The sequence below is a fragment of the Acartia tonsa genome, chromosome 3, assembly GCF_053477335.1.
Source record: "Acartia tonsa isolate MP-2025a chromosome 3, ASM5347733v1, whole genome shotgun sequence".
Lineage (NCBI taxonomy): Eukaryota > Metazoa > Arthropoda > Copepoda > Calanoida > Acartiidae > Acartia > Acartia tonsa.
Window position 1 is genome coordinate 55,948,490 of NC_137262.1, and position 14,522 is coordinate 55,963,011.

Sequence of the window (14,522 nt, forward strand, 5' to 3'; positions counted from 1 at the left end):
AACTAGAAGTGGTTATATCAAAGAGAATAAGGAAGCACATTTATGCAATTTTCACACTGGCCTCAAATCAGTCTGATTGGGCATTTAATCGTAAAATAGTTTTATCTTTCATCATTTGATTATAGATGTATAAGCAGACAACTACCTGGATCCCCCTTGTTAAGGACTTTTTTCGTCTGCTAGCAAATTGATTTCTTTTCTTTTGTAGCAGCTTGGCTGTGTTAATATACCAGACGCCTTTAGAGGATTTTTAAAGACCATATTGAAAGTCGTCACAGGGTACTTAGGAAGGGGACACACAGTTATTTAACTCCTCACTCCTACAGTGTTTTGCACTAATATTTGATCAAAGGAAAGATACTAACAAACTAAGTTTTATCTGTTTAAACACTTTTTTAATAAACTAGCGACTGCGCCCTTAGCATCTAGGAGCTCTGTGTAGTCGAAGGGTTATTGAAAGGCGAAAAAAGAGCATAAAAGTATCCCTAGGCTAATTTTTAAAAGTAAAAAATAGCCTATAACCAACAATCCTGGGACCTATGTGAAGCTACTCTAAAATGGAGAACTCAATCGGTTCAGTAGTTCATACTTTAAGCTACAGATATAAAAAAAACCTTACTACTTTATTTGATAGGATACAATAAAAAATATTTTCATAAATATAAAATGAAAATTTTAATTCAAATAAGGAACATTCTTGTCCCATTGTGTAGTCTAAGTACAACTTGCACGGATTGGAGTAATGAAGAAAATAAAAGTTTATCTACAATTTAGTTTGTAGGTTTAGAAATTAAATATTTTTTTTATTTCAGGGCATTCAATTGAGCCCTTTAAAAAGGGTATTTGAATAAATGAAAATTGAATGCCTACCTAATTAAGGCAGTATTATTTTTATTAATGATAACTTTTTTATTTAATCAAAAGTATTAAAGATATATCTATATCTATAAAAAATGTATTCTGATTCCTCTAATTCGTGAAGATTAAGAATTCCATATTTGCAAAACTTGTGTCTACATATGTATATACATTAATAGTACACTTGTGTGAAAATGTGTCGTCTCTAGAATAATTTAGACTGAAACATTGATTTTAATTATCTTATAATTCTCATTTGAAGACGATATATGTGTTTTTATCCCTCTAATTCGTGAAGAATTCCATATTTGCAAAACTTGTGTCTACATATGTATATACATTAATAGTACACTTGTGTGAAAATGTGTCGTCTCTAGAATAATTTAGACTGAAACATTGATTTTAATTATTTTTATTTCTATTTAAATGAAATAAAGTTTATGTTTTAATTAATGAATAGTTATTTGTCGTACCGTATTAAAGACAGCTTTCCGCGGATTTTGAAATGAAAAATTATAAGATAAGAACCAGTTCTGTTGGCCCCTATGGTATTAATTTTGTGATTTTTATTTTAATATTCATAGAAAATTGTCTGTGATACGATGCCATACATGATTTTTCGAAGACATACTGGGATGATTTTTAAAATCTTTACAAAATTAAAAGTGAAATAAACTCAAACTTCTGTGATTTTTTCATCAAACCAAGAAATGACTTAAGCATAAAATTATAAAAAAATATTTTCTTTCACAGATAAAACTAAACATTTAATGATTAATTTTTGGTACTGCATGTCCATTTATCTTGTTATTGTAAAGTTAGGTCAGAACCAAAAGTTTGTTAAAAGTTAGTAAAATGCAAAACTAGAAATAAACTTGCATACAGAACAGAATAACAATTCAGGAAGGGAGGGGACATTTGGCTTCTTTATTACAGTAGTCCCCAAAGTTTTATAATAAAGTTTTCTTATTTGACTTAACAACTTTGGGGACTTTAAACTTTTGATTGATTGGTTTATTAAATATTGTCCAAACGTTTCAATTACTAATTGTTATCTACAAAACGGGTAATTTGTGTATCATCATTAGGGATCAATTTAACGGCCATTGTCTTATCCCTTTAGATCCCTGCTAACAACTACTGTATAACTAATTTAGTTTGTCTCATTGCTGTAAGTAATGCATCTAGAAATTACATTTTTAGTGTCTTCTATTTATAGTTTTATAGGTTAAGTAATTTAATTTTTAACCCATAGTTTTTATTTATTTTTAGCTTATTTATTAGCAAAACCTTTCTTACTTGTGTAATCGTATAAAAAAGTAAGGTTATTTGGTTTGTATGTTAAGATTTCTGTAAATACTTAACTGATTGGTTTTTCCAATTTATGAAAGATCCACAAAGTTCCCTGGGACGGTTTGAGACTATTTTCTGCGCTTTCCTCCCTAGATGATTCTTATTTAAAATTTGTAGTTCTAAAGTTTAGTTGGCTCTATGAATTTATTAAGTACTAGCGGCTACGCCCCCTAGAAGCCTCTAGGGGCACTTAAGGTAGGAGGGGGAAAAGTCGAACTCATCCCATTTTAAATTTGAGTTTCAAAAGACTAAATTAAATATTTTTTGGGGGGAAGAGGGTTGAAGACACCCTTCCAAAAAGTAGTTTAAAACCTTCCCAGGACCTATAAGAAGCTTCACTGTAAAGGAGAACAATATGGGTTCAGCGGTTAGTGAGATCCTTCGGGACAGACCAAAACGCTTAGGATATACTTCCCTTGATGGAATAGATATATTACTACTAATAATGTGAAACTTGTAGCGGGCTAAAATAACGATACCCCCTTTACCACAACCCCTCCTTACCTAATGGATGAACGAATTGACCAATAAATGAGTTCCATGCAACCTAAATTGACGACAATTTTTCCCTTGTTATAATATCTACTTATATTCTACATCCATTCTTGATACTAAAATTATTTAAAAATTTAAAATTATTACACTCAAAGAAGGAATGGCTATTCTGGTTAGATACCAATATGATAAAATAAATCTTCTACCATTCCAACGTTCAATGTTTGAAGTCTAACATTAGATATTGGGGTTAAAAGGGGTCTAGATTTATTTAATCGCCATTTATCTAGCCCTAAATTCCTGTTATACAGTTCATAGAACTGGTGCTCACAATTTTGATACGTAATTTCATTTCAAAACTTTAAACTAATCCTAATCTATTTATTTAGGTAGTACAGGAAGGGGGGGGGGGTCATTTCCACCCAACCTTCTTCATTCTGCCAAGTATTATGAAAATTAAAATATCATTTCTTGAAATGTTCTATAATTTCCAGGGATCTAAGGGATAAGACAATTGCCGATAAATTGATGTACATCCCAAAAGATGATACACAAAATAACCACTTCTGTAGATTACACCTAGTGGTTGAAATATTTGGACACTCAACTTAATGAACCAATCAAAATTCAAAAAAGTTGTTGAGCCAATGAATAAGAAAAAGTTATTGTAAACTTTGGGGACTAGTGTAATAAACAGCCCAATGTCTCCTCCCTTCCATGATGTTTTCCCAGTTGTAATATTACAGTGATATGACAATGGAAAAAAAATAATCATCCTCCCAATTATGATCAACATAATTACCCCTTTAGCAGATTGAAAATTGGAGTAGGACTTATTACTTTGTCAAACCCCTAGAATATTAAGTTTGCCATTGGCATAATGAGTTTCTAAAGTTTTTAAAACTGCAATCTTTTACTAATATTACTTAGCTTTTTTTGATGCATTACTTAGAACATAGTTGTCCTTGTTATTTATATTATAAGGAAAATCAAATTAATGAAAATTACTTGAGGTAAAAAGCAAATGGCACTGGTCTAGGACCATTTTTTACTTGAATTGATAAGATAAAGAATTGTCTAGAATGAGTGTGAAAGAAGAGATAAAAAATGTTTACACAATACTGACAATATTGAACAATAGCTAAAAGTATGAATTACATTAGTAGCGCAGCATTGAAATAACATAAAAAGACAGAATTTAAGTTATTCCTAAAAATTCCAAGAAATATAGGTAGTTATTTTAACATGGATTTCTTTAACTTATAGAAATAAGAATTAATATATGTACTAATATAAAAAAAGTTATAGAGGGGCTTTGCTTGTTAAAATACATAGGTATAGTGTTTATGATTTAATACACGAATCAAGTATATTAATATTATAAGTTTCAAATAGTAAAATGTATAAACACTATTGAGAAATAAATGTAAGTTTGATTATAAATGATTCTGTGACAATCTTCGATTTGGAAAAATATTTTAAATCAGCAGTAATACCTTATACAAAAAGGTCTAAGACTAACGCAAAACCCCCTGCAGATTAGATATTCTGTATTTGCTTGTTTCATTAGATTTCATGTTTTTTCTTTAATTTCTTTTAATGATTTTTAAAAGCGAAGCATTTCTATAATTAGGGTCGGTCCGTCCGTACGTTCGTCCGAGATAGATAGCTTTTATTCGTTAATTTAGGCATGTCAGAATTGTCCTATCGATTTCAAACTTTACATGGTGATTCCTGTAGTAGTTAGGTACGATTTAGAAAGCGTAGCAACTCTATAATCATTACCAGAATGTCCGTACGTCCATTTTAAACATGTTGATTTTTCTACTTTTTTAACAACAAATTTTTATGTGATCTAATTATCCGTTTGATCTGATTTTTGGTATATTGATTCCTGGGACAACAAAGAACAATTTTATAAGCGAAGCAACTCTATAAGCAAGTCCTAAAAGTTCATAAACATTATCCTGTATCAAGCCGTTTTGCTTACAGTTTTGCTTCGACTCTTATACTTTTATATTCTGATTATTCAGTTCAGAAACTATACAAGTGTTAATTTCCGTTTGTCCTTCCGTTTTAGTAATTTGCTTTTATGGATGTTGTCATCCTTGTTTTTATGATTTTTGTAAGAAAATAATAAACGATGTTAATGGGGGAAAAAGTTCCTAATGTTTGCTTTGATCTTTTTGTCATAAATTTGGCTACTCATCAATATTTTCCCTTAACACCCCAATGTTTCTTTCATTTAGGGAATAAAGATGTAAGTTTTTAGATTTATAAATATGTTCAAAAAGTATTTTTAAAATAATATTACATATTATAAACCTTATACAAATAGCAACAGTTTTTTATTATTAGCCCGTTTCCTCTATAATAAAGATATTTAGGTAAAGCAATAGATCTATAGTATAGATGTATATACAGACAACTACCTCCCTTCATTTTTCAAAGAACTCTTTTGTCTGCTTCCAAATTATTTTCTGCTACTTGGCTGTGTTAATATAAGCGACACCAATGGTGAATTTTTAATAACCCAATAGAAAGGTTCCTCAAGGTGGTTGCGATGGGGAAATACAGTTATTTAACCTTTTCTCCGTCTAGTGTTTTACTCTAATGGTAAAGCTGCTTTTTTGTGTAGATTCCCATGACCATAGGGTATTTGTAAGCATTATAAATCATTAGCGGTCGGACAATACTCTACGACTGCTTTAAGTTTCATAGTTTGTGACCAACCAATAAAAATTCAATAGGTAAAAGTACCCAAGGTCCTTGAGCCAAGTTTAATATTGTTGCTATAAAAGTTTGAGTACCAATGTAATTAACAGTCCAAAATTTCTTTTTCCCTGAATTTCATATTAAAAAAGTTGCACTTTTAGGTGTATATTTGTTAATGATTTTATGTTTCTAATAGCTGCGCCAATAATTAAAATTATTATCCCTGTTGACTTAATAATTATCTCTTTATCCGTATTCCCTCCTTTCTTCTAGTGGTGTGTAAAGATAATTTGTATTATTTAGCTGATTAGTGAACACGAGTTTTTGGCAGAGGGAGAGACCTGTTATACTATTAAACACCAGGGATATAAAGGGATAAGACAATGGTCGATAAATTGATGTACATCCTCAATTATTATACACAAAGTTACCCCTTATGTAGATTACAATTAGTGGTTGAAAAGTTTGGATACTCAACTTAATGAAACAACTAATCTATATTCAATAATAGTTCCTAGAGTTGTCAAGCCATCGAATAAGAAAACTTTATTATAAGACTTTGGGGACTAGTGTAATAAACAGCCTATTGCCCCCTCCCTCCCTGATGAAAGACAAACTTAGGGAAAAATATTATTGGAACAAAATGATATCTATCTATCCATCTACATATCTAACAATCTATCTATTTATTGCAGGTATTGGAAGCTGCACCGGAAGGTAGACCTGCCTGATCCAGAAACAGCTGATCTGGATGGGGTGTCCATCATTAAACCTTTATATCAATCTCAGGAACACAATCTGAAGAAAAACTTTTAAAAAAAAATTAAGTCAAATTAAGCATGTAATATGTACGAAAAACTGTTTCCAGTATGGCTCCTATTTTCTTCCGGAATTTAACCGGTTCTAAGCTATACTGAAAAAAAGAATTGAATAAAAATATTCAAATTTTATGAAGGAAAAAATATTTAAAACAGACCTATAGATTAATTTTTGAAGATGCTCTATTAGTTAAAAGAACGATCACAGCATAGCTTGATTTTCTCGTTTAAATGAATGCTATAATAGATGTCATAGAAAATGCGGGTATGTTATGATTAGGGGAATCATCTTTAAGCTTAATTTTGAATCTAAAATGACAACAAAGCTTTAGTGTTATTTTGTCGCGGGAATTTTCAAACAACACAGGTATTAATATATAGATTAAACGTAAAACTTTTTAAAATGAATTTTAAGACTCTTTTACTCCACACAATGAAGTGTAAGACAAGTTTTTATTGAAAGTTACTGTTTTTAATTCCATTTCACATCTACTTTGCCCTGTAGATATTTCCGGAAAGCTTTTATTCTGATTGTGCTAAATTATCCAGGAAATTCTCACAGAAAACTTAGAAACATTCTTCAAATTAAAATATTCTAAGGTGAGTCAAACAGGAGTATTTGAATATTTTATTTGCTTAATCTTTTTCCTTGTGTTCATGTTGTTGGGAATGGCTAAAATACTTTTTTTAAAATAAATAATAAAAATTTATAATAATGAATATAGATTTTAGTAGGTTTGGTAATAACTAGGTCAGGTTAGGTTAGGTTATAATGGGTACTGGGCACCCCCATAGGGTTAGGGCATCGCAGATATAGACCAGGTAGAGTTAAATCCTCCAGCATAGGTTAAGAAAAGGGAAAAACCACCCTCCCCCTTATTTTCATTCATTTTAAAACTTTTTATACAATTTGAGAAACAATCACTTTAAATCAAAGACATCGCATGTAAACAATCCCCAAAAAGTATATCTGACAAACATTATGAAACTTCATGGCAAAGTATAGGTAAAAAATTGTAAGAATAACTAAAATCTGAAGAGTTTAGTTTGTAAAGACTGCAGTATTTAATCACCACTAGGTAAACAAAGGTGTCCACACATTTCAACAACAACAATAGTTATTTCTCGCATCGTATTATAGACAGCTTTCCGTGGGTATTAAAATGAAATTTTTAAGATTAAAACTTTCGGACACTTGGGGCTAAAATAACTGGTATTAATTTTATGATTTTTACTTTAATATTCGTGGAAATTAATTCGTCTGTAATATTATGCTATACAGTATACATGATTAGAACCGGTTCTAATCCACCGGATATTAATCGGCTTCAAAGCAACACTGAGAAAAAACATTGTGAATCCTAAATTTATAAAATCATTGTATATTAATCCAGGAAGGGAGGGGATATTGGACTGTAAATTATACTGGTACATTATCTCATTTTTTCGCTTAAAAACTTTGGGTACCTTTAATGATACTTGATTGGTTTGTACAAACTAGCAAAAATTTTGTTCTACAGAGGGAGTAATTTTGTTTATCATCAAAATTAATCTTTAAACAAAAGAAAAATATTATTTCTTGGCTATTTTAACTTTTAGCTTACTTGTATTGAGAAAATAAACATAAGAGAGGGGGAAGAATAAATACTTTTCTTCTGCATTTTTCTGCTTTCTTGTTCTTTTATGCATATACTATACAAACACAATAGACAAAACTTAGATACTATTCATGCAGGGATCTTAAGGGATAAGACAAATTGATTTACTATTATAATAAACAAAATTACCTGGTATAGTCCCTTTCGTGGCAACGCCCCTTAAGAAGCGTTTCTACGTATCTTAACAGCAGCTTTTCTCATATTTCTAGCCCCTGCGAGGGGAGCTAACCCTGCGGGGCAATCACCTAACCCAATATAACCTAACCTAACCTAAAATAACCAATTATCAAAATAATCAAAAGCCATTTTGAAAATACGACGAATCGCCCTTTAAGGGGCGTTACCACGAAACGGACTACAGCCAAATTACCGTTCCATTAATAAAAAATTTGGGAAAATAGGTAATAGTTTTGAACCAACCAATTAAAATTGAATAAAAATGGTGGTTATAATTTAAAACTTTGGGTACCAGTATAAATTTACAGTCCAATGTCCCCACCTTCCCAGCAATTTAGCTAATATCTCCAATTTTATTTTAATAATCAAAATTCGAGTTGTCTATAAGTTGTTTTTTATTCTGATACCCAATGATTCAATGCAGAATTAAGATTGAAGATATAAAATGAATATAAATTTTAGAAGGAGAAGGAAAAAAGTTTTGGTATATTTTTCTGAGCTAAGTCTAATATACATGTGTTTGTTCCCATAATTATAAAACAAAATACTCATGGTGTACTATCCATCTAACAACTTTCTTGCAGACTTTGTACAAGAACATAATTGTACAAAATACAAATACAAATGTATATATTATTCCTTATAGGGATTCTTACAAGGATATTGTTATCCATGTGTATCATGATTTTAAAATAAACCACTCATGTCCTATTCATAAATTTTCTTCTTTAGGGGTGCATATTAATGCTTTCCCTCAAAGTTACTATCGAGCACTGATATCTCTCTTCTTATTTGGAATCAAATCAAGGAGGGGGCAGTTTTTTCATATGTCTAACCCCTGCGGGACCTTTACCTGAGTTTCTCTAACGCTTCGGAGATAACCTATTCGATATAACCTTATCTAACCTAAATTGATAAATAAACAAACGAAAGACTACCTCCTCCTTATTTTCAATTCATTTCAAAATAAATGAATGAAACTGTTTACAATTTTTAAAAATAATGAGAGAAAAAAAATATATTTCTATTCAATTTCAATTTATCCTAAAAACTTGAAATATTGACTGTAAAATCATTCAATATTTAGCAGAATTTCCTTACTTTAGAGGAAAAAATGCTTAACAAATTTCTGGAAACTAAGACTGGGATAGGAAAAAAAAAATTTGTCCAGCCATTTGTCCGTCTGTCCGTCAGGGACAGGGAAACTTTTACCAAAACATATATAATCATGTTATGGCTTATCAATCCTGAAGTCTTCAACTCGTCCTTGGGCAGGTTTAAGGGTATTAAAGATGATAAACGGGTTTAATTATGAGGATAGGTTATTTGTTATTTATCGCACCATAATTATTGATAGTTTTTTTTGTGGATATTAAAATGAAGATTAAAGCCAGTTTTGTTAGCACCGAGGAGCCGAAGGTCCGGAATAACAAAACTAGTATTGATTTTAAGATTTGTATTTCAATATTCATGGAAAATTGTCTCTAATACGATGTTGTACATGATTTACTGTTTAAGAAATCATTTTAAATCATCTTTGAAAAAATGTAATGTATGTATTTATGTATGTATGTAATTAATTTCAAGCGCCGCGCTAATATTCTATAAACTTTCCAAATGTCAGTCCATGTCCATAGGTTCGTCCCTCGCAATAATGTGGGTCAATCTCATTCTTTATACAATGTTGATAATATTACTTTATAGCAAAATATCAAGATTATATTCTGGTTACATAAAAGAAGAAATTCTCTTGTTTAAAGTACAAAAATCTAGGTTATTTAGAAGGGAAATTAGACGAGAAATTCTGCCTTTGGTTGTCTTTAAATTGTTTAAGAATTTTTGTAGAAAAATGTGTTCTCAATCTCCAATTTAATTTTAGTTCTTTTTTAAGAAGACTGAAATTTATACTGCTGCCTTAAGTTTGATAAAACATGTTTTATTTGTTAGCTTAAAACTTGAATTGTTGGTTTAACTTGAAAGTGTACAACCTTTTCAACTAATAGTTTCAATCAGAAAAGGGTTATTGAAGTTTAACATCATTAAGATTTTCATTGTTTTTAACCTCAAAATTCTTGATTTTTCGCCTTCAAACTAATAATCTACTAAATTCTAAAATATTTATTACATTAGATCAAATTAACCCGTATTTGTTAATATTTTATACTTAAAAAATCAAGGATATAAAGGGTTAAGACAATGGCCGATAAATTGATGTACATCCTCAATAATGATAAACAAAATTACCCCTTCTGTAGACTAAAATTGGTGGTTGAAACTTTTGAACACCCAACTTAAGATCCCAAAGTTGTTAATCCAATGAATTAGAAAACGTTATTATAAAACTTTAGGGACTAGTGTAATAAACAGCCCATTCTTTACTCTCTCTATGATTTATATATTTTGGCTGGCAGTTTTTAGAGAACATGGTCAATCAAGGATATATTGTTATTGTTTCTTGACCGTGAATTAGACCAATAAATATTAGATTCATCAACAAAATCATTTTTTGAAAACTATTTTTTTTGTAAGATAATGGAGTATTCATTTTACTGAAAATAATTTTACCGTTTAATGAGGGAGGTATGGGTACATTGGTCTGTTTATAACGCCAGTCCCCAAAGTTTTATAATAGCGTTTTCTTATTCATTGGTTTAACAACTTTGGGAACTTTTATTGAATTTTAATGGTTGGTTTATTAAATTGAGTGTCCAAAAGTTTCAACAACTAATTGTAATCTACTGAAGAGTTAATTTTGGGTATTATCATTGAGGATGTACATTAATTTACCGAGCATTGTCTTATCCCTTTATATATTTGCCTTTTAATAGACTTCTATAAGAAAAATTGTAATGGAAAAATCAAACAATACAAAATCCTTTCACTTGATTTAAAGATTATTAACATTAAGAAAAAAAATATTTGAATCTTTTCTTAATTTTAGTAAATTAATTTATAAACTAGACAAAACTAGTACGTTTTTACATTTTTAAAAACTTAATTAACATGAATGAATAATAAGTATAAAAGTATTTTATTAAACACCTGAACATAAGACTTCATAAAAGAAACAGAATACAGACTGTAGTATTTTAACATTTTAAAACTTAATTAACATGATTAATTAGTAAAAGTATCTACATTTTATTAACACCTGAACCTTCATAAAAATAATAATGTAATATAATAAACTTGGTATGTTTGTCCAGTGATTTTGTTTATGTAAATATATTCATGATTTATTAGTACCTGACATCTGCTTTATGTCCATTCATGATTTTTTGGTATTCTCTTCTAATAGAAATTTGTCATCCTTGTTATTAATAGAATTTATAATTAAGATAATATTGTGTATAGACACCTGATCAGAGAGACATGGATTTATTATTACTTGGATGTTACACCAGATTTTCATGTACTCTAGTAAAGTGAAACTCGTATTGGGCTAAAATAACGAAACTACTCATCTACCCCCTTTACCTTATCCTCTCCTCTTCTACTGGATGAAATAACTAACCAATAAATGATATCCATGATACCAACCTAAATTAATTGACACAATTTTCTCATAATATATATCCATTAGAAAGACAGAAAAAAAATTATTTGTTTATTTGATTATCTTCATGCTAAATTATCTTTTCCGTTTTTTTTTTCATTCAAAAAAACTATGATTTTATTACTATTTTCTATTACTAGCGGCTGCAACCCTAGCATCTAGGTGCACTGAATTGATCAATGGGGTAGGGATAGAGCAGAAATTAGTCTAAAACTATTCAGAACCCCATGTTAAGCTTTTCTAAAAAGTAGTAAATGAAATATTATGCTTCAGACAAAAAACCTTACTACTTTATTTATTAGTATAATAAAACAATAATTTATTTGCTATTTTCCAATTAAATATTAAGATTGTTGCATTTCTATTTTGTTTTAAATATTTTATACAAATATCGGAAAGAAAATTGTTGTTAACTTTTAACCTTTAAATCCGAGACAAGGAAAATTAATGTAAATTTTTCACAATGGATTTATTATTACTTGGATTTAACACAAGATTATCATGTACTCTAATAAAGTGAAACTTGTAGCTCCTACTGGATCAACGAACTGACCAATAAGTGATGTTCATGTTAGAAACATAAATTGACGAAAATTTTTCCCTGTTATAATATCCATGTATGTTATATATCCATTTCTTTTGACATATTTAAATACAAGGTTACAGGAAACATCATTTCATTTAGATTGTTGAAATTGTAGACAATCACAAAACAGTTACAGGCAAGCCTAAGCCTATATTAAACTGTGATTAAACAAAATAAAATAAATAAGAAAACCGTCGTACTTTTAGTTTTAAATTAACAGCAGTTTGACTGTAACAAAGTATTTGACAACAAGAGACTATGCAAAATTAAATAGTCTGTCCACATGGAGGTAGTAGACAAGACATTTAACTTTTATTTATACTGGAACACGATCTCTTATTCGTGTGCTTAAGATTTATTGAATCTTAATTGGGTTTTAACAACCCGATGTGTACAAAGCTTTTAACCAATAATTAAATATAAAGAAGGAATAATTTTGTTTCTCGTAATTTGGGGTGTATAGCTTTTCCGACAGACGTTTAAAAAATTTTATTTTATACTGGACACTAAGCCGTGTATCTTCAATAGTAGCCGAGAAATTAACGTTTACCTTATTCCATTCCTGACGGACAGAAGACATTTCGAATTATATAGAATTTTCGCTAATTTTAGTAGAAAAAATACAGTCTAATGCATCAACTGTAAAAATAATTTGTCAAATCCTCATTTTAAACACACAAAAATGACTTTAATATCAGACATTAAAATAATTTGCACAGGCTAACAAAGACATGGATAGGCCTACTGCGGATAAATTATAAAATCGAAAAGGACGGACTCAAAGTTTCTTGTCGAACAGTGAACCACCCCCCCCCCCTTATTTTGAAATAAATTAAAATTATGGATGGGGGGGAGGGTTGTTTTAGGATTTTTATTTGATACTTAAAGTAAGTGTACATTTTTCCCCACTATCTCTTGTCTCTATCCGTAAAAAAAAGTAGGAAAACTGATTAATTTTCATTATATGGAGGTGGCTGCATTTAGTCTCAAATTAGAAATGTGTTGGTACACGTGAACAATTTTATGAAACAACATGAAAAATCCACAAAATTTTATTTTTATTTTTGGTTGACTTTAAAAGCTTTGAATCAATAGAGTAAATAAAAATGCATAATATATTATTGATTGTACTATCCTTATATAAAAGTAACAGGATCTCTATGTGGATTTTGCTAACCGCTGAACCGTCTATGTTCTCATTTACAATGTAGCTTCCCATAGGTCCTGGGAAGGTTTATAACTATAATGGAAAAGGGTACTACCACCCTCCCAAGAGAAATATCCAAGTTCCTCCTTATAAGGTTACCGAAATTTTTCTTTTTAAAACTATGATTGAAATAAGGAGGGGGGGGTCGACTCCCCCCGCCTTTAGAAGCCTATAGGGGCGAAGCCGTTATTGTCATTAAACGTGAATATATTGTAAGAGTTAACATGTGAGGATATGGGGCAGGTGTTATTGAATCTATCTACAATATAATTCCTTCTAATAGTTTTTTCATTCAAATGTTTAAACTTTCTCTTAGGTTCTAAAAAGAAACTATCATTCTGTTAATTTAACCTCTTAAAATTACGATGGTAAAGGACAATAGACTGGAAATTAAAGTTCTTCCATTTGTTGGACTTAAAATTAGGGGTTTAGAAAAACAGTGTCCAAACTTTTTTACCATTAATATTAGTCTAAATAAATTAATTTTATTTATTATAATTAGGAATTCATTAATTTATCGTCAATTGTCTTATCCCTTAAGATTCCTGATTCAAATGGAACGATTATGAAGAAAGCTAACACGTGAATTGGATATTAATAATAATAAACACTCTTCAATAAACCAAAACACACTTATAAGCAAAAATAAGCGTTGAATCCAATTTTATCATCGTTAAAAAATATACATCTAATCCAGGGTTGGAGAAAACATTGGGGTGTTTACTACACTAGTCCCACAAGTTTTATAATAACGTTTTCTTATTCGTTTGCTTTACAAATTTGGGGACTTTCATTGAATTTTGTTTGTTTGTTCATTAAGTTGAGTGTCCAAACCTTTCAGTTACAAATTTTTATCTACAGAATTTGTGTATCATCATTGGGAATGTACATCAATTTATTGGCCATTGTCTAATCCCTTTAGATCCCTGCTCTAAATCACATGTGAAAAATAAAAAGATTATTGTTTGATATGAAATACAATAAATATATCTCAATATCTCAAATTGCACATTTTTCCTTATCCTTTATATATATCAAATATTTTATTTATATTGAAGTGTCCATTTCCATATTTCCATAAAATGAATGATTTACGACT

At 29.8% G+C, this 14,522-nt stretch overlaps 1 protein-coding gene across 1 annotated transcript in view; it reads left to right on the forward strand.

Moving 5' to 3' along the window:
• Positions 1 to 14,522, forward strand: part of GlcT (ceramide glucosyltransferase) — a 144,743-nt gene that overhangs the window by 40,565 nt on the left and 89,656 nt on the right. Inside the window, exons 2-3 of the mRNA XM_080154608.1 lie at positions 6,117 to 6,207; positions 6,786 to 6,839. Of these exons, the coding sequence (XP_080010734.1) occupies positions 6,117 to 6,207; positions 6,786 to 6,839 (145 nt within the window). The remainder of the gene's footprint in view (positions 1 to 6,116; positions 6,208 to 6,785; positions 6,840 to 14,522) is intronic.